Genomic DNA, 19,352 nt, shown 5'->3' on the forward strand with positions numbered 1-19,352 from the left:
GAAGGATCTGAAACCAATAGCACAAAACAAAGTTAGGTCACTTAGTTCACGCGTGTCAGACGAGTGTCTTGCGTTTACGCCAAATGTTTTCGATCGTTTTCAGTTACTGTTAGCTTTTGATTTCTCAGTGTCGACATCTTATGATAAAAACAGTTTTGCCACAAGATGTCACCCTAGAGTTGGATAGTTACCCCTGTCAGTTGCATCTGCTTTGGATAACACTGCGTTTGAAAGGAAAATACAGCTTTTAAGCCAGTTTTTAACCATTAATTTTCAGTTTGCAATCCACTGTATGCTCTCATTCCTCTGGACAGTTTAGTATTTATGTTGTTTTTAAAAAGCCCATAGAAGTGGTACACAGCAGCACTGGAAACTGACTTTTTTTTCTTTTATTTAATGCTTTTATCCTTACTAATGTCAGGACACCGATGGATACCAAATGAATGGGGCATTGTATCTGATATGCACTGGATCACTTCAGTTGAACCCAAATCAGCATGTGTTCAATGAGTTTGACAAGACAGATGCAATGTAATATAATGTGCCTGTGTTTTGCTGCAAGAGGGAGTGTACAGTACATGCATCTCACAACCCACAGCACTGGGGTCCTTATGAAAATGTAAAAAAAAACAACAACAACAAAACATCCACCACATCTGTTTTGGGTTAATGTGTTTGATTCATTGTGTCCCAATGGAGAAGGACACAAAGAGAATTTTGTCATTTACTTTTGCATTCTCCACTTCTTTGCGACATAATTTCATCAAATCAAATAACTCTGAAGAAAGAATAATGTGCTAAATGATTTAAAAGCACTCTGCTAATGTAAAAAAAAGAAGAAGCTTTTTTTCTAAAATCTGAATTTGTAGGAACACAAAATACCAAACAAACAAAGCGTATATCAAAAGCAACCGTACTCGAATCTCGCCGAGGATCAGCTTTGAGACTTAAAGAAATGACCAAACTCCTCACTGGGACAAAAACTAAGAACATGGCGTCTTTCCAGATTTCTGTTGATGAAAATGTGCCTTTTATTTGTACAATGTTTGTTTTTAATTTCTCCTTTCTCTCTTCCTTCAAAGTGCAATAGCTGATCTTCAATGGGGCATGCCTGTTCACTAGAGGTTGTGTTTTTGCCCTGCTGCGTGTTGCTGCTTGAGACTACTGTTCCCTCTCACTATCTGTCTCCCACCCTCCCTCCTTCCCTCTCTATTATATATTATAAATGTATCATTTCGAGATTCTAAATATAAATCTTTGTCAGAGGAAATCACACAGAAACTCACTATTTTGGGACAGGTATTTAAAAAAACTGGGGGGAAAAAGGAAATAAAAACATAGAGACAACAAGTCCAAATGATGTTTACAGATTTAATCTTTTGGTTGTATTAGTTAATCATTATTCTGTATGACTGTTGGCAATAAAACCGTGAATGTGTAGAATCGCTGTTGTTTCTCTGCTGTAATAGTTTCGGGTATTAATATTTCTGCTCATGAGTCACAGATTTCTTATCTAAAATGCGCAGGTGGTTTTAATTTACCCACATTCACATATACTTGACTTTGAGATGTGTTACTCTGGGTCATCCACAGTCCGCACTATTTATATTAGTTCCCATGACAAGCAAGAGTAAATAAGTTCCAGGTGCAGTCTGTGGATTGTCCACAGTGACTGGAAATTGGTTTTAGGAAATAGATGTTGTGAGCCACGGAAAACACAACTTAGTGTATATGCATTGTGTGTTCGATTGCCTCCAGAAATCGTTAAAACATACCGGTAACATTTTACATCTTTTTTTTCCTTTTCTTTTTTTTGCATTTTCAGCCTTTATTAGATGGTGCAGTACAGGGAGTGGACAGGAAAGCAGGGAAAAGAGTTGTGGTAAGGACATGCAGAAAATGGTCTGGGTCAGACTCAGAGCCGAACCTTTGCAGCAGCCTTCAGCACTGAGTCACCTGTACAGCCAGGTGAGCTACAGCGACACCCATGCTTCTAAATCTTGACTAACAAAATCAAAAGCATGGCTAGATTACACAGTAAATACTTTTATTGGTGAACCAAGCCTTTATAAGTTCCTTTCATAAACAAAGCAGAGCTGCACTCTCTTGGCCACAAGGTGATTCTAATGAATTGTTACACAGTAAATTTAATAGTTTTCCATTTTAATTTACTGAGTGAAAGCAGATTTTTTTTTATCTAACATGAATATCTGCAATTTGTATTTCACATGCTGCATTCACGTGCCTCTTTACAGTCTTCAGCTTTCTAGCGTCATGCTTTTAAAGCTCAAAACAAATGCACACAAAGAACTGCTGTAGCTGCATAGAGAACATGCAGCAGTACTGAGTAAGACCAGCAGATGGAGCCCTTGTATCACGAACGCTTTCATTTTGAGCACAATGCTACTGATATAATACAAAAAACGCACCTGTTTGTTTCTTCACAATGAGTAACTCTTGCCTTGGTTATTATACAATGCAGATTACAGTAACTGCCCAGCATACCGTAGGATTACTGAGTAAATACAAACTACGTCGATTAATAAATACCTTCAGCTGTGTGCCATTGCAATAATAATAGTCTACAATCATTCTTCATTACATTGGTTTTTGCAGTGATATAATTGCACTTATTTCGTAACTGCGGGTAAGTTTTCACTTCTAATTTATCATAGGAGCTCACAGCTGCAACTACAGAGGTAAAAGTCCTTTCTGTTGAGGGTAAGAGCACCAGTCATCTGTGGAAGTGACTGTTATCCAGCAAAAAAAACCCAACAACAAAAAAAGGACAATGTGACTCCAAACTCTTGAGCACTGGAGGCTGGACTTGAAAGAGCCATACATTACAGATGATGAACATATAGCAAAAAGAAACCACTGCCCTGCAGCTAATGTCAGAAGTCTACCCTTCATTTAAAGAAACACTTTTTTTGGGAACAATGCTCTCCGTTGTGACCACTGCACAAACCCTTAAGCTCAGAGTATTATTGTAAATTACTCCTGTCTCCTTTTAATCTTCTCTGTCACTCGCAGCCTCAGCAGTACCTCTGCTTGCTCCAGCCACCACTGAAACCTTTCCGTGGCCCCTGTCTGACTCCTGTCCTCTCTCCGGCTCTGACTGCCTGGAGCCCTGCTGGTTCTGGCTGCTCCACGACTTGCTCCTGCTGCGGCTGGGCTCTAGGGACTGTCTGTTTCCGTTCACAGACGCCTTCGCCCTGTAGCAAAAGCCGCAAACCAGACCCAGGAAAGCTCGCCTCATCTCGCGGCTGGCCAGAGTGTAGATGACTGGGTTCATCGCGGAGTTGAGCACCGCCAGCCCAATGAACCAGTGGGCTTCGTAAAGAATGGGGGACCTCTGCTCGGACGCTACATCCACCAGGAGCAGGACAAAGAGGGGAGTCCAGCAAGCGATGAAAACTCCAACTACAATGATGACAGTGCGCAGTAGGGACATGGCGTGCTCTGAACTGCTGTGCTTGCTCACCTTTCGGCTACTGGACTTGACCAAGATGTAGATGCGGGCATACAGGATGGCTATGGCTGAGAGCAAAAGTATGAAAACCGTGATGCAGAAAGCAACATATTTCTTGGTGTAAAGAGGGAGGATTGTAGAGCAATCAGGGAGGTTATTCAGGCAGTTCCAGCCCAGAATAGGCAAAGCTCCAAGAGATATAGCAATCAGCCAGCAGGTCCCTATGAGCAGAAATACCCTGTAGTTCTTGTTCGCATCATAAGGCCTCATTTTGATCATAGTAAGGTGTCTCTCTATAGCAATAGCCAGGAGACTGAAAATGGAGGCTCCAAGTGCTACAAACATGCTCCCCTCTCTCACAAACCAGAGAGCAGGTGAGAGCTGCAGGGTCTTCTCTCCAGACAGGAGCAGGTTGACCAGGTAAGCGACTCCAGCCAGCAGGTCGCACATTGCCAGGTTAGCGATGAAGAAGTACATGCGGTTGTGGAACCTGTGGTTCCTCCATATGGCTACAAGCACTGTGAGGTTCTCCAAGACGATGAAGCTGCAAACGATGAGGAAAACTACGGTTTTGGTGTCCACAGTGCCGGGGCTCGCGCCAATGCTTGGTCGGTTGGCCAGCTTTCCTGTGTAGTTGTAGTGGAGCTGGATCTGAGAGTTGATCATTGTCCAAAGAATACCAGCAGCCGACACTGGAGGTCAGACTCGAGCAGGGAGCGCGGTGTCCACTGTGTTCAACTGCAGGAGTAGATTGAGCGTTATTTTAGAGAGCAGCCAATTTACAGATCATCATGCTGCCATCATTGTCCTTGTGCGGTTTGTTTGATTAAATTCCACTAATTATAGAAACAAAAGGTTATTCACCAGAAACACACTCGCTATTGTAAAAAACACCTTGAAATAAACTCTGATGTCGCTTTCCCCCCTCTCCTTTGAAACAGAGAAGTCTTGGAAATCGAAGCCGCTCATTTGAAAACACCTAATTATGCATAAAATTAGCATATTTCTGGCACAGTCGTCACGTGTAAATTATCGACGGATTTCAGCAAATAGCGCCAGTTTAATTACTGAGTGGTTGTTTTTTTTTTTTGCAGCTTCAAGCTGTCTAAATCTCCAAGAAAGAACCAGCAGCTTTAAAACAACTTACCTCTGGATGCTCGCAGTTCGCTTTGTTTTTAAAGTCAATCCCGCACTTTTGGACGCACATTTCATCGCAGTCGATTATCTGAGTTCCTTTCTTTTCTGTTGAACTTTAAGTCTTTCTTCGTTGTTCGGCAGAAGAGAGCAGCTCCTCATCTTTTTTCTTTTTTTTTCACTGAGCTCTGGAAACTCCGGAGCTGTCGACGGTCGGCTGGTAGTCACACCCCTCCCTCCCCTCCTTCAGCCCGGACTGCGAGCGCAGGGAGGCTGCTCTAGGGGGTCAGAAGCGCATCACCGACAGGAGGTATGTTTGTGGACACGAGATGCAAAGATTCATTCTCACACGTTGTCCTCTGCTATGTTCGTTATAGCACTCACAACAAAACACTTACTTAGGGTTTTATTAACTGTGGAACCAAAGGTGCAAACCTACTTGTTTTTATCGTTTGCCTGCGCACCAAAGTGCTTTGGGTTTGTTTGTTTGTTTGTTTAAAGAGCTTTGGTAGCGTTGCTAGCTCACTAGGTAACAACAGTGACTCTTAATGTGAGCAGAAATGTTAAATATATATCTTTGGGCTACTTAAAACTCTGATAGGACTGTAATGCCTTATTTCACGTGAGTCCAATGTTTAAATTGAGTGGTTAAATTTAGGTTGAGTGGAGGTTCTGACCTGGTTCAGGTAATGATGAATCCCAGTGGGAAGTCAGCAGTCTGGTAATATTTTTTTTAAACTACAAATAATAAATGATAAGTATCGAAAGAAAAATCTAAATGCTAGCCACAACAACTGAAATTAAATCACTGATAAAACCTGTGAACAGAATGCAAATCACTACTTTTTATTTGACATGGACCCAAAGGAGAGAGCGGTGCTGTAAGAGTGTATGACTGCTGCCCATCCTTTGTTCTGGTCATTCTCTTGTGACCTCACATCCAGGAAGGATGGGCAGGGCTGGCAGTAAAGAGTCTGAGAGGCAGACTGACAGATAATAACTCCTTAAAACAGATGTGACAAAGCGCTTTGAGGAGATTCTTAAGACTTCCCTGACTGTAACGAAACACAGTGAACCAAGTAGGACTAAAACACAAAGCTCCATTTTCAAACAAAAGTCCGCAGCTCGAGCCCAGAATAACTGAGTCACTGCTTCCACTGCTAGGAACCTTATTGCTTTGCTTGATACGGTGCCACACATCTAGCTTTTTGCAATTTTCCCCCCAAACCAAGCACATACTGTACTGTGTCTCAGACCAAATCATTAAATAGTCAATATCTTGGAGTGTCTGTGGCTATTAACCCAGAAGAATGCTTTGTGTGGTTAAATAAACAGCTGCGGTCTGGCACCGGTCCATTAGCATTGTTACAGTCACAATTCTCAGTCATTTCCTGCAGGTCACACACTGTGCCAGCAGCAATGGGGAAAATTTCAGGGAAAAAGCCAAATAGTTACTCCGGACCCACAGTAAATCTGGGACCAATCACGGAGTGGGTGTATGTAAAAGGCAGCTGGATTAACAGACTGGGAGCATGGTCGGAAAAACCTTGGGTTTTTCAGCAAACTGCAGTGATGTGGGGCTCACATCTGCATTTACATAAACGTAGTTCCAAATATGAAACCATCAGCAAGTACTAACCCATAATATGTGGTCAGAGTGAGTCTATGTTTATGTGTATTCATAGCCTACAGAAGAGGAGCATGGGTGGAAGTGGGGGGCTTTTCACTTTTTCAAGACCACCCTCACTAAATTGTTCCTTTGCAGACGTCTTTGGTTCAAACCGGGCTGAATCGTTCTGTGTGCAGGACACTAATTTAACAAGTGGTGTGTGTAGCTTCCACTCTTTATGATCTGATGTTTTACAACTACCCTAAATCATCAATGCACCATGTGTGTTATGTGCAATTTCCTGCTATTATAATGCCATATTATTTAAGTATAACCTACAAGCTGCAACCCATCATTTGAAAGTACTGTACAGTATAACCTTGCTTCCCTCAGAGTAGCTGGCCTCACAGATGGTAAGACCATTCCTCGGGGAAACTTTCCACTGCTAAGCTACAGTCGGCCCCGGACTTTTTAAAGTATATAGTGTTATGTGACATGGCGGTCAATATTAACATAATTTCTTTAGGTAAAAGCTGCACAATGTTGAAGTACTCTAAAGGTTATTGACTTAGCAACCTCTATTTTAGTGCATTAATATCTATTACATTATTCGCTTATAGAGAGACCTTGCCATATAACATCAGTTTAATGTTGCAGCCTGTACTGCTTTACATATATCTAGATATTTTTGGCCTGCAGTATAATAAAGCATGCATCAAATTTTTGATGTGTCTATTTTTCTTAAATAGCTTTGCACAAGGTCAACTTGCTCTCTATAGATATATAGAACATTTAACTAATAATATAACTTGACTCGAGACCCAAACCTATAAAGATATCCATTATTCATGCTATAGTAATGCTATACAAAAAGAAAGTACACTTACAAATACCTATTTGGATAACATATCCCAGAGACATTCATAATTGATTATAATGCTTTGTTCTGACTGCTAACATAATAGCCTCTCATTCAAACAGGAGAACTAGTGGTTACATGAAAATGGCCGGATAGAATAAAGATAAGGGCCCTTTGCTATAGTACCATGGGCACATTACAAAATCTATTTGGCTGAAATCCCTGTAGCCATCACTCTGCCAGGGTTTTGCCTTGTTCAAGCTTTCAACCTTTCATTAGAGTGCAAGAGCTGGGGTCAGATTCATGGGCAGTGGGCACATCCATGTGCAATTACATGAAGACGCTGCCTTTAATTTCACCCTCACCATTTTGAGACAAAAAAACACACCCTGTGAGTCTGAGCTGCAAATCTGAGGCGGACAGTCCCCTCCTGCCCTGTGGGTTTGTGGCGGCAGTATTTCTAGGCATGGCGGTCTCTTAACAGAACAAGGCCTCGGAGAGGTTTCTGGGGCATAATTTCAGCTGTGGCACAGTTTAGTCTAGTCTGCCAACATAGGAAGGCCACACAGACAGAAATAGGTCTTTAGTTCTGTCATTTCCTTTGGCTGCAGGGATATTTAGTGCTCTTACCTTCTTTAACTGTTAAGTGCAGCACTTTTAATTTTCTATTTCATTTGTTTCCAGCTGTGAGAGTAATCTGATGGTTATGATTTTTGAGATTCTGCCAATGGAACTGACTTCAGTGATAGTACAGTGAGTCCTCAATATACTACCCAGTGCCAGACTGACTGACATTACTTTACAAGCATAAAATACAGTGACTCTGAATGTGCAAAAATAAAAGCCTCAAAACCCTAGAAGTCACAATTTTCACAATTTTCAGAGGCACAGTGCTGTGGAAGCACCCTGTGGTAATTAACATGGTTCATGGCAAAGGTTACTGGAAGTTTTGTTTCATTCAGACACACACATTGTTTCCACTTTCATGTATCTTCTGCTTTTAGCTGCTCCAAATGTGAATAAAGGAACATGCATAAAGGAACAAAATACCTGAACTACAGTTCAGTACATAATAGTCAGTAAATGATCTAAAGCCATAGCATGTCATTATCAGATCAGTCTAGTAGTCCCCCCATCCATTTTCTTCTTACCCAATTCAGAGGCCCAAGGCGGCTGGAACCCAGCTATATACACAGGCCCTGTACACACTCTGGATAGGGTCACTTGTCCATGACAGGGCCGACACAGAGAGATGAACAATAATTTATTCATTCACTTTGGACAGCGTAAGAAAGCCACAATACCTGGCGGGATTTAAGGCAAAACAATACAAACTTCACACAAAAAGACCTCAGTCAGCTGGCAGATTCATACCCAGAATCTTTTCCGTTCATGGTTGCATTCACAGTTGTTAATTTTTCTCAAAGCTCTTTTACTGATGATATAAGAGCTTGGTCATTCATTACAATCAGAAGTTCAGCTGACCTCATCCTTTGGCACTTAAGATTGGTTAACCTAGACCCAACCAACTGAAGCAACTCAGATTATACCACTGCCACACAGGCATCAGTAATCTTTGGTATATCATCCGCCTGCTTTCTTAACTTAATGCACACATGCCTCTAGATCAAGGTAAATCTGGACTCATCAGATCTTATTGTTTTCATTTCAAGTAACCTTTATTGCAAAGCTATTTATTGCATTCCAAATATTTTTATCTCCTTTTTTTAAAATACTGTCCCTTTAAGAAAAAATGTTGTCTTGGGTCTTACACTTTTCAGCACGCCACACACCCAAGTAAAAGTATGTGGCCACGTCATACGTGTCTCTTACAAGTCTCGTGTCGAAGCATTGATTTTAGCATGTCTTAGTTTTTTTGTTTCCAGAATTGATTGTGCTTAGTCGATGCACATGTCCGCAAATGCACATGTCCGCAAATGCACATGTCCACTATAAGCTCTCTAGTGCTACTTTCGTTTTTTAGAATGAGGAAAAACCATAACCCTGACCTGACCCTAACACTCTTTTATCAGCTCTATCATCTGTGGTGCTGACAGCAGTTTTTATTGTAAGTTATTAGTTAATCTATTCATTACTGTGAAAAAGTCTTGAGATGCTACTCATTTGTTTATATTTTGCTTACGAGAAGCCAGACTAGAGCCAGATCTTTTTTAACCCTTTAAGACCTACCATAGAACCAAGTCCGCCAGAGCTTATCTTTATATTTTTATGTGCTGTAGTGCCATTTTTGGGAGCATTTCAAGTTGTTATACATCAATACAACCGTTATAGCCCAAATTTTAATAATATGTATGCATTAAGTCCATAATAACTACATAAATTGCAAAAAAGTGCAATAAACTACAAAAAAATTGAAAATTTTTTTGTTTTGTTTTTTACATAAATTTCTAGTTAGAGAAATTTCAGAGGTTTATCCCTCAAAACTGTAAATACAAAAAAGTTGCACAAAATAGTTTCCAACAACAGGAAATGCATTTTGAGTGTCTTCATAGTTTTTGAGATACACCAATTTTTATGTCCTGCAGGAAAAACAAAAATAAATATTATAATGGTAATTTGCAAAAAGACAAAAACAAAACTAATTTCCAAAAACTATTTCCAGCAGTGTAATTTTAGTTCTAAGCATCCCAGAAACTATTCAGAAAAGCATGAAGTCAAACATGAATTAAAAACACTAGTATAGGCTTATAAGGCCCCGAAGGTAAAAAACTACATTTTCTGCGAAATTACGTCACTTCCAGTTTCGAGCAGGTAATGGCGGATATGTGATAGTTCGCACTGACGTCTATTCCAACGTAGGAAGTGTTATGAACAGCTGATTGGATCGGCAAAGCGTGTTTCTGGAATATTATGTTTTTCTTGCTGCAAATGCTTTTTATACAGTTTTTGCAAAGCCATATGTGGAAGAAAACTGTGACTTAGGACAAGCTGATGGCTTAAGATGTAAGTACAACTCCTCCGGTTTCATATGCAAAAAAAATTATTGCGCTAGCTTACGTGGTTCCGGTTCTACAGGGATTTAAAAATAGTTACGCAAAACGGAGCATGCCCGCTCCGACCAGCTTTAAAGGGTTAAATGGTCTTAAGCCATAATTCTCCAGGCTTTCTAAAGGTCTATAAAGTTTGTTATTTGTTTGTTTTTTTGTTTGTTTTTTGCTTGTTTTTTGTTTTTATCATTTGTTTGTTAAGCCACTTAACACTGACCTAAGATAAAAATCAGCTAACTCAAGGGATGAGTCAGTGTGTCTACACATAACAGGCAAAGCTGAGCAAAGAAACTATTTTGCATTGTATCTTTAGACTGTCATGAAAACACATAATTTGTTGAAATGTCTTTAGTTGAGTCTATGAAAAACGCCAAAGTTAACACAGTTTGACAGTCATAAAATAGTATTTTTGAACCGACAAGGTGATTTGCAAAGAGCTATTAGCACAAAACTTGGTGTGTCTTTGCCTGCGTGGTGTAAAGTGCATCCTTAAAAAATCTGAGGAAATTTTGATAGTTGGGATACAGATTTGACTTCTGCGACTGCTTTTATGTGGGTTAAATTAGCTGTGTCACCAGGTTCAGGGACACTTTTTATACCTTCAGTGTCAAGAAGCTGAGATTCCCCAACAGGTGAAATGAGGGGTACTGGAATCTCACTATCCTTCCGAGAAGATTCACTTTCATCACCTCCCGTTCTTCCTGGCTCTTCAAGGTCAAAAAGGCTGACCTGAGGTGAGCTTGCTGCTGGGGGCTCCTCCCCTGCCTCTATCGGCATTTCCACCTCAGTTTCATCTGAAACTGCTTCGGGAACGACACCTTTGGTAAGAGGGATCACGCTGTCAGTAATGCGCTGCTCTAATGCAATGTCGGGTGACATGGGATCAACCTCAGGCATTATGGTGGAGGCAGCTGGATACAAAAGTACCACACTTAAAGGATACACTTCATTATTGTCTGATATGGCATCATCAAAATGCTCTGTTACATAACCTGGGTTTTGATGGGTTTTTGGCCTTCGCACTGCTGGTGGTGCTGGGGTTTCAGGAGCACTCACGGACAGAAACCCACAGGGCAACAGGAGGTCCCTGTATAAAGTGCACAGAGGACCATCTCTAGCCTTAGGAGGCACTATATATACGGGAAGGTCACTAGCACATGACACAACCACGTAGACATCTGCCTCCCATTTGTCTGCTAGCTTGTGCTTTCCTCTCAGTCTCACATTTCAAATTAGCACTCGAGCTCCTGGTTCAAAGCTAGACCCAGTAACCCTCTGGTCGAACCTTTTGTTGCGCTCGGCAGATTTCTTAGCATTTCTGCTCAAAAGCTCATAACTCTCTTTCAGGCGGTTTGTCAGGCCTTGCACATATTGTGTATGAGACAGTGGCAGAGCATCAACAGGAAGCCCGAAAGCTAAATCCACAGGGGGTCTTGGTTGTCTCCCGAACACAAGTTCATAAGGTGCAAATCCTGTGACTTCATGCTTTGTGCAGTTGTATGGATGCACAAGAGGCTTACCATAGTCTCTCCAATGAGACATGTCCTTGTTATTTAGAGTGCCCAACATCTGTGGCAGTGTTCAGTTAAAGCGCTCCACAGGGTTACCCCTTGGCTGGTATGGGGTTGTCTGCGACTTCCGGATCCCTGCCATTTCACACAACTCTTTGATGGTATGGGACTCAAAATCGGGGCCCTGACCACTATGGAGTTTCTCAGGGAACCCATAATGTGATATGAAATGTTCCCAAAGACACTCAGCCATGGTACTCGCCTTTTGTTTCAGTGTCGGTATTGCGAGGGCATGCTTAGTAAAATGGTCCGTTATTACTAGTATGTCCTTGGTATTACTTTGATCTGGTTGTATGCTCAGAAAGTCCATGCAGACTAATTCCAATGGCCTGGTGGTCTCTATTGAAACCATTGCGGCTGCTCTCACTGGTGGAGTTTTTCTTTTCACACAACGATCACAAGTATTAATCTTTTCTTCAACCACTGAGGACATTTTAGGCCAATAAAATCTAGCTGTCATTAGATCAAGGGTGCGTTCAATACCAAGATGGCCTATGTTGTCGTGCACACGTTCAAGTACCATGTCTTGCAATTCTCTTGGTAGGACAAGTTGATGATCACTGCCATCACGCCCTGCCTCTTACGAAAGAAGACTTTATTTTTGAGCTCCAGCCGGTTCCATTCTCTCAACAAGAGTCCATACTCAGGGAGCTCTTTTCTCACTTGAGGTGGAGGTGCCTCACCGCTTTGCAACTGAGTGATTATTTCTCTGATGCTTGGGTCTGCAACATCGGTCGGTTTCATTATTGACTATCACAGCCAATGTGCTCACACGCAGGCAATGTGACTAAACAATTCGCTATCAACAGGCCACCAGGCATGGAAGCGGTTGTTGGATGTGCTACCAAGGCCCACTTTTCATTAAAGAAGCTTCCAACAAGGGCTACCCCTTCTAATGCAACAGTTTGTCCAGCAGGAATCGTCTCCGGCTTCTCCCCAGAGAGTTTTACTTCGCCCAGTTTGCCATTTGGTTGTTGTCTGTGCCTAAGCTCCAAGACTTTGAGGACTGCATAGTAGCCATTCTGGATAGGTAGGCCAAATTCATTAATGTGAGCAGCAACATTTGAGTACAACACATCCAGAGTGTTGGTGCCAATAAGGATTTGCTCTTGGGCAAGGGCCGATGTAGGAATCTCAATCTCCTCTCCTACAAACTCTTTGGGAAAAGTGATATCTATTTCCACATAGCCAAAATATGGAACTTCCTGTCCATTAGCTCCTTCAACCTCCAACAAATCATCCAATGATTTAATTTCTTGGTCCTTTAGGTTGCTCTCATAGAAGGACAACAGGATCGTTGTAACTTGAGATTCAGAGTCGAAAAGCCAGTTGACTCTTTTCTCAGCAACACACACTTCAGCAGTGCATTTGCTTCCAACCAAACTCTGTGGCAGCCCACTTGGCTGACCTTCTGGCTGTCTTTTGCCTTTTTGCTTGGAGGTAAAGGGACTAGTGTTAGACTCAACTCCTGTCTGTCCCGCAACAGGAGTTGACAGGAGTTTCTGTCAGTTTAAATGGTGTGTGTCCACAGAGCCATTCTGTGCACCCACACCATTTAAGTCGTGCTGTTTTCTTTGAAATTGCTTCCTTTTTGTTGCTACCAGCCCGGGGTTTGCCTCATTACTGCATCTCGAGGCTACGTGGCCATCCTCTCCACACCGAAAGCAGTACCATGGGCGTGGCCTGGGAGGTGGCTGATGCTCTGGAACAGGCACTGGCAACGGCTGCTGATGAGCAGGATTTGTCTGCACAGTTACCGTTGCACTTGGGTTTGCCCTTTTACTTCTGCTTTTCTTTTGGGGGATTAAATGAGCAATTTGAGCCGGTAACTCTGTGATTTGTTTCTTCAGAACATTGGTTTCTGCTGCAGCCTTAGACTCAGAGAAGCACAGGCAGTTTGGAGTTGGGACCAAACATGCTGTTTGGGTGGGGTTGGCTGTTGTCTGGAGGCACCAAGGTGCTTTTTCTTATGTACTGCCTTGTTAGTATGCTTGTCTACCTCAGTACGTAGCAGGAGTAGTAATTCAGCAAAGGAAGGAAGGAGAGTTTTGAACCTTTTGTTCTGGAGCTCTGCTAATAAAGAGTTATCCCAGCAGCCTCTACAAAACTGCTTGGCAAAAGAAGCTGAAATGACTTCCCTGTTAACTTAGCAATGGTTTGCAACTCAGATATCTAACTCTCAGTAACACTGTGGCTAACCGCAGGTGTATATGACCTAGCAAGTGCACGTACGTGGAAAGTCACATCAGGCCGTGTGGGGCTTTTGTGGTCAAATGGCAACAAGGGAGCAAGTGTTTGCAATGCAGTACCAAAAGTGAACTCAACAATTGCATTGTTATGGAACTCTGAGTTTGATTCATCTATACACAGGACCATGACTGTCTAAATAGCTCTGGATTCATTGTCCACCTCAGTCCAGGTTAACCCTCCAATCATAAAAGAGTTGGGGATTTTTACTAGCTCACATGTCACTACTTCCATGTCACCAATTTAATAAATTACTGGTATGACGATAAAAGATAAGAATTTCACCCAAAATGATAAAAAATGAAAGCAGAACATCTGCAAGTCTGCCCCTTGCTTGTGGCTGGCTCGCCAATTATCTGTAACACCCCTTTTGATAGTTAGGATACAGATTTGAATGTTTACCTGGGTGCTGGGCCAATAGCTAAGGTTCGACTGCAGAGCAAAGTGAATGACTAATGAAATGCTCAGAAAACTTGGTTTGATGAACTTGTATTCACAAATGAATAATCACCAGTGTTGGACAAGTTACTTTGAAAAAGTAATTAATTATAGTTACTAGTTACTTCTTCAAAAAAGTAACTGAGTACAAGATTCTAAAAGTAATTAATTACTTGAAAAGTAACTATTGCGTTACTTTAAAAAAATGTTTAATCCTCTGGGGTCCAGGGTATAATTGGCCATTTTTAACTACTTTTGATTTGACCTCTATATTTCACCTTTAAAAACTGTTTACTTTGCCTTGTTTGGTATCATTTTTTTTCAGCACAACCTCACGTGTCTGAATTTACAGTTATGTTTTGATATTGATATTGATATTGATATACCTTTATTAGTCCCACAAGGGGAAATTTCATTTTTCATTTTGACATAATGTATTAACACAATTGATCTAAAATCAGACAAAAAACATAGTAGAAAAAGTTATATATGATTCAATATACATGTTTATTGAATCATATTTTATAACTTTAAATGCAAATATAAATTGTCAATTTTAAAATCCTATGCACAAGTTTTGCAAACAACAAAGTTATTTGCACCCATTTACCTTTTACCCTCTTTTTTTTAAATAACTATTTACATAACCATCAGGTGTTCTCCATTAAATAAGATGCCACACAAACTATTTGTGCCACTCCAAAAAAATAATTTCTGTCCACTATAAAGGAGAACATCACAGCCTGATACCTGCAGGTCTGACAGCAGGTGTATCACTCCTCCTGTTTTTTACCTGGAGACAGCAGTCGCCTCATTGTTCTGACACACAACACAAAACTATCCACAACACTACACACTAACTACACACCCCAAATACGCTAAACATCACAAATCTCTCACATCTCAAATTTTGCTCTCTTTCTTTTTCTGCTGTCTTTCTTTCTCTCTGTCTCTCGCCGTCACTCCTAAAACTTCCCCCTCTTCCTAAACAATCAAATGTCTTGGTGCCATATCATTTTTGATTGGAGAGTGCTTGCTAGCACTGTCCTTAGACAGTAAACGTGACGAAAGCATTCAGGAATAAACACCATGTATATATTGTTTATCATGACTCTGGTTTTACGTGGCCTCTCAGCACAATTTAAAAACTGGTATATATCACATTATTGCTTTGTCACCTTGAAGTGGTCATGTGATTAGCTTACCACGACTACTTTATTCTTCCTCAGTCAAACAGCAGCACTCATGCGATTGTTTTGCTCCCTTAGCTTCAGGTGTTGTGGGAAAAAGTGATCGTCGGGGAGAAAGTGATTGTTGCTTGTGGGAGCGCGCGCAGCGGCTTAAAGCTGTAGCGTCCAGATTACTTACAGCTACTTCCATGCAACTGATATAAGATGCGGTAAGCTGAAGACAGCTTCAACTGTCTGTTTGTTAAAAAATAGTAACGGACCGCGTTTTCTTGTTAGTAAAGGTAACGGCGTTGTAACGATAGAAATAGTAATTAGTTAGATTACTCGTTACTGAAAAAAGTAACACCGTTACTAACGCCGTTAGTAATGGCGTTATTCCCATTACTGATAATCACGTATTTACCGACTGCAAATTAACATCTGAACAAAGCCAGCTTCAGTTCAGTTTCAAATATCCTGAAAAAACCCAGACTCTATCAAGGACATCATTTGTTTTCTATTATCTTGAGTTATTAGAACCTAAAGGGTAATGGTGTTTCTTCTAAAAATATATTCTGTGCCATGAGTGTAGTAATATACAAGCTTTCACAACTTGAAGAGAACGGAAATGTCTCACGGTTTTGCTTAGTTAGGTCTAAGTATAACTCTGAGACATTTTTCTCAGAGTAGACATTTAAGGCTGCTTTTTTAGTGCTGTGAAGCCTCAGCTATTAATTTTTTGTCCTTACCTCACGTTGAGACTTTATTTTGGCCCTGATAAGTTGTTAGTCAGGCTGCCATTCTTCAGCTGCATTAGGTAGTGAGCAAAAGCTTTTTTTTTTTTTTTTACTTTGTTGAATGCAGTTGCACTGGTCGTCCAGACAGTTAATGTGAGCGTGTGCAGGAGTCCATTTATCACAAGGCTGAGCAGTGCTTTCCTCTCTCAGGTCCATTAGGTCTTCAGTACTTGGACATCAATACCACACTCTCTAACAGTCTTTGTTCATCACCTGACTTATTGCTAAATGGATGGCTATTACATTAACCAGAAAGTTCATAATAGCTCCTCCTAACAGCTCTGTGAAGCATGCATTTTATTCATATATTTACAGCTGCCACATTTGTGACCTGTTCCTTTTCTTATTACGCCGCTCTGTTTAGAAAGAGATATCAAAAATAATGAATAGATATCTGTAATCTGTCTGTATCTTTGAAGTTAGCACTTTTTAAGTCTGTGCTGACAGAGAAATCCATCTGTGCAACACTGCTGTGAAACCACGTTTGAAGTTAAAGTCAGAAGAAATTCAGTTAAACCACAAACTGGCAAACTGTCAAGATGCAGCCAATGCAGTAATTTAGATGTGTTACAGAGGAAAGCATGTTACACAGAACAGCGTAATCGCTAAAATTTATTTATATGATGTCTGTGCTGTAAAATTTGTCAAATGTTGCCTGTTTAGCAGTAGTTATGACAAAATGTCATTGCATTAAGTGTAAATATAGTTATTACACATCACAGATGTTATTGTATCTCTCACATTTTCACTCCTCCTCCTCCGTTTCCTTTTTCTTCTTACTATTCTCTTACTCACCTTTCCTACCTGAGGTTGAAAATATCATTGAGTTTGAGGAAAAGTGAGCAGGAGAATTGATAACTTAGACTTAGGGAAGGGGGAAGGTGGTGGGCTGAGAATCCAAACAATCTTGATCAGTGTCCTTAACAATATTAATCTATGCGTCCACCGTGTTGAAACTACAATTTGCAGAAGATGGACACACTCCTCAATTCACCACAACTCCGCTGTTGGAATTTTGAGGAAGAATTTTAGGGAAGAATGAACATTTAAGACCAGATTTACTGATGTCCGCTGCTGTATTTACTAAAGAGTCACAGTGTCAGTTTTGTTACTGAAAGTTGCGAGCAGGAGTATTTTTGTAGCTGGCTGTGTAACATGTGTATTTTGTAAGAGTTTCCCTTTCAAGAGGAGGATGTTTAAACGAGTCACGCAAATAATTTACAATGCCTGTGGGAGATCGTTTATTGCAAATTGCATGAAATCTAACAGATGTTACTGTAATCACAATGAGTATGCAATCTGCATTTTGTGTGGATGGCTCAAAGCTATGAAGGCAGTGCCAAAACCTTGGCTCCTGTGGCTAAAGACCATTTGTAGAGGTGTTGGTTCAACAGTGCACGACACAAGGATAAAACCTTACAGATGGAATCTTGTTAAAAATTAAGACCATGATTCCATAACTTGTAGAAGAGTCTCATCAACCGTATGAAACCATTAGTGAAGACAATCGAAGTGTGGCCAGCGGGAGTAGATGCTGTACTCCAGGACTGGTTTAAAAACACGGACTGGGCTGGAGCATGTTTGCGTCTCAGGCCACCTGTGGCTCTCACATTCACATCGACTCTTACACATACTCAGTACTGGAATACATCAACACCACAATTGACAATGTTACCACAGAAAAGCAGATTACAATGTACCCAATCAGAAAACATGGATGAACAAGAAAGTATGGCTTCTACTAAAGGCCCCCTTATGCCTTCAGATCAGTTGGTGTTCAGGCCTACAGTACGTCCAGGGCAGATCTGAAGAGGGGCATCAAGATGGCCAAGCACAGCTACAAGCTGAAGGTGGAGGAACCCTTTTCAAGTCTGACCCATGACACGTGGCTGGGCACTCAGGCCATCTCTGACTATAAGGCCAGCAATGCCACACAGACAGCCATGAATGTGTCCTCCCTCAGTGAGCTAAATGAGTTTTACACTCATTTTAACAAGGACAACAATGAAAGTCTGCCAAAACCCTACCCTCTGATGACTCCTATACCCTCACTCTTACCATCATAGATGTCAATAACGCACTGAGCAGTATCAACGCTTGCAAGGCTGCTGGCCCTGATGGCATTCCTGTACGTGTGCTTCGGGCATTTGCTGAACAGCTTGCAGGGGTCTTTACAGACATGTTTAACCTGTCGCTTGTCCAGGCAGTAGTACGAGCATGCTTCAAGACCACCTCCATTGTGCCAGTGCCGAAACACTCATCACCAACGTGCCTGAACAACTATCACCCTGTAGCACTCACACCCATAGTTATGAAATGCTTTGAGCGACTGGCCCTGGTACACCTCAAAGCATCCCCACCCCCCCCCCCCACCCCCCCCCCCCCCCCACACACACACGCACGCACTACATCCTCACCAATTTGCCTATCGAAGCAATAGGAGTACAGACAATGCTATATCCACAGAGCTTTACTGTGTACTCACACCTGGACAACAAGAATATTACAGTTACAATAATACAGTTATTCCCTCTAAACTGATCACTAAAAATATGGATCTTGGACTCTTGCAACTTTATCTGTAACTGGATCATGGATTTTTTGACCAATAGACCCCAGCATATTAGGTCAGGCCATAACTGCTTTACCACCATCACACTCAACACCGGCACTCCACAGGGCTGTGTGCTGAGCCCGTTTCTCTACTCCATTTTCACCTGTGACTGCAGCCTAGGTATAGATCAAACTCCATCATCAATTTTCTGGATAACACCACAGTGATTGGTCTCATCAATGACAACAATGAGTCTGACTACAGGGAAGAGGTAAAGCACCTAGCTGTATGGTGCACTGACAATAACCTGCTCCTGAATACCAGCAAAATCAAGGAGCTCATTGTGGAGGCAGAAGAGAGACACCCATGTCCCCATCTACATAAATGGCACGGCTGTTGAACGGACTTCCACCTTCAAGTTCTTGGGGACCCACATCTCTGAAAATCTGTCCTGGTCAACTAACATCTCCAGCCCAGTCAAGAAGGCCCATCAG

At 41.4% G+C, this 19,352-nt stretch overlaps 1 protein-coding gene across 1 annotated transcript; it reads right to left on the bottom strand.

Moving 5' to 3' along the window:
* Positions 1 to 432: 432 nt before the first annotated feature.
* On the bottom strand, positions 433 to 4,831 carry s1pr3b (sphingosine-1-phosphate receptor 3b). The gene is made up of 2 exons (XM_085279805.1): positions 4,620 to 4,831; positions 433 to 4,210 (listed from the first exon to the last, which is right to left on the bottom strand). Exon 2 carries the CDS (start codon positions 4,136 to 4,138, stop codon positions 3,011 to 3,013), a length of 1,128 nt encoding a protein of 375 aa, XP_085135931.1. The 5' UTR covers positions 4,139 to 4,210; positions 4,620 to 4,831; the 3' UTR covers positions 433 to 3,010.
* Positions 4,832 to 19,352: the final 14,521 nt, after the last annotated feature.

The sequence above is a fragment of the Mchenga conophoros genome, linkage group LG7, assembly GCF_057382185.1.
Source record: "Mchenga conophoros isolate Kocher_MC1m ecotype Shallow Benthic linkage group LG7, M_conophoros_male_GT1.1, whole genome shotgun sequence".
NCBI lineage: Eukaryota > Metazoa > Chordata > Actinopteri > Cichliformes > Cichlidae > Mchenga > Mchenga conophoros.

Excerpts from the sequence above, each read along its gene's own strand:
- s1pr3b (XM_085279805.1), bottom strand. The coding sequence starts at position 4,138 with ATGATCAACTCTCAGATCCAGCTCCACTACAACTACACAGGAAAGCTG.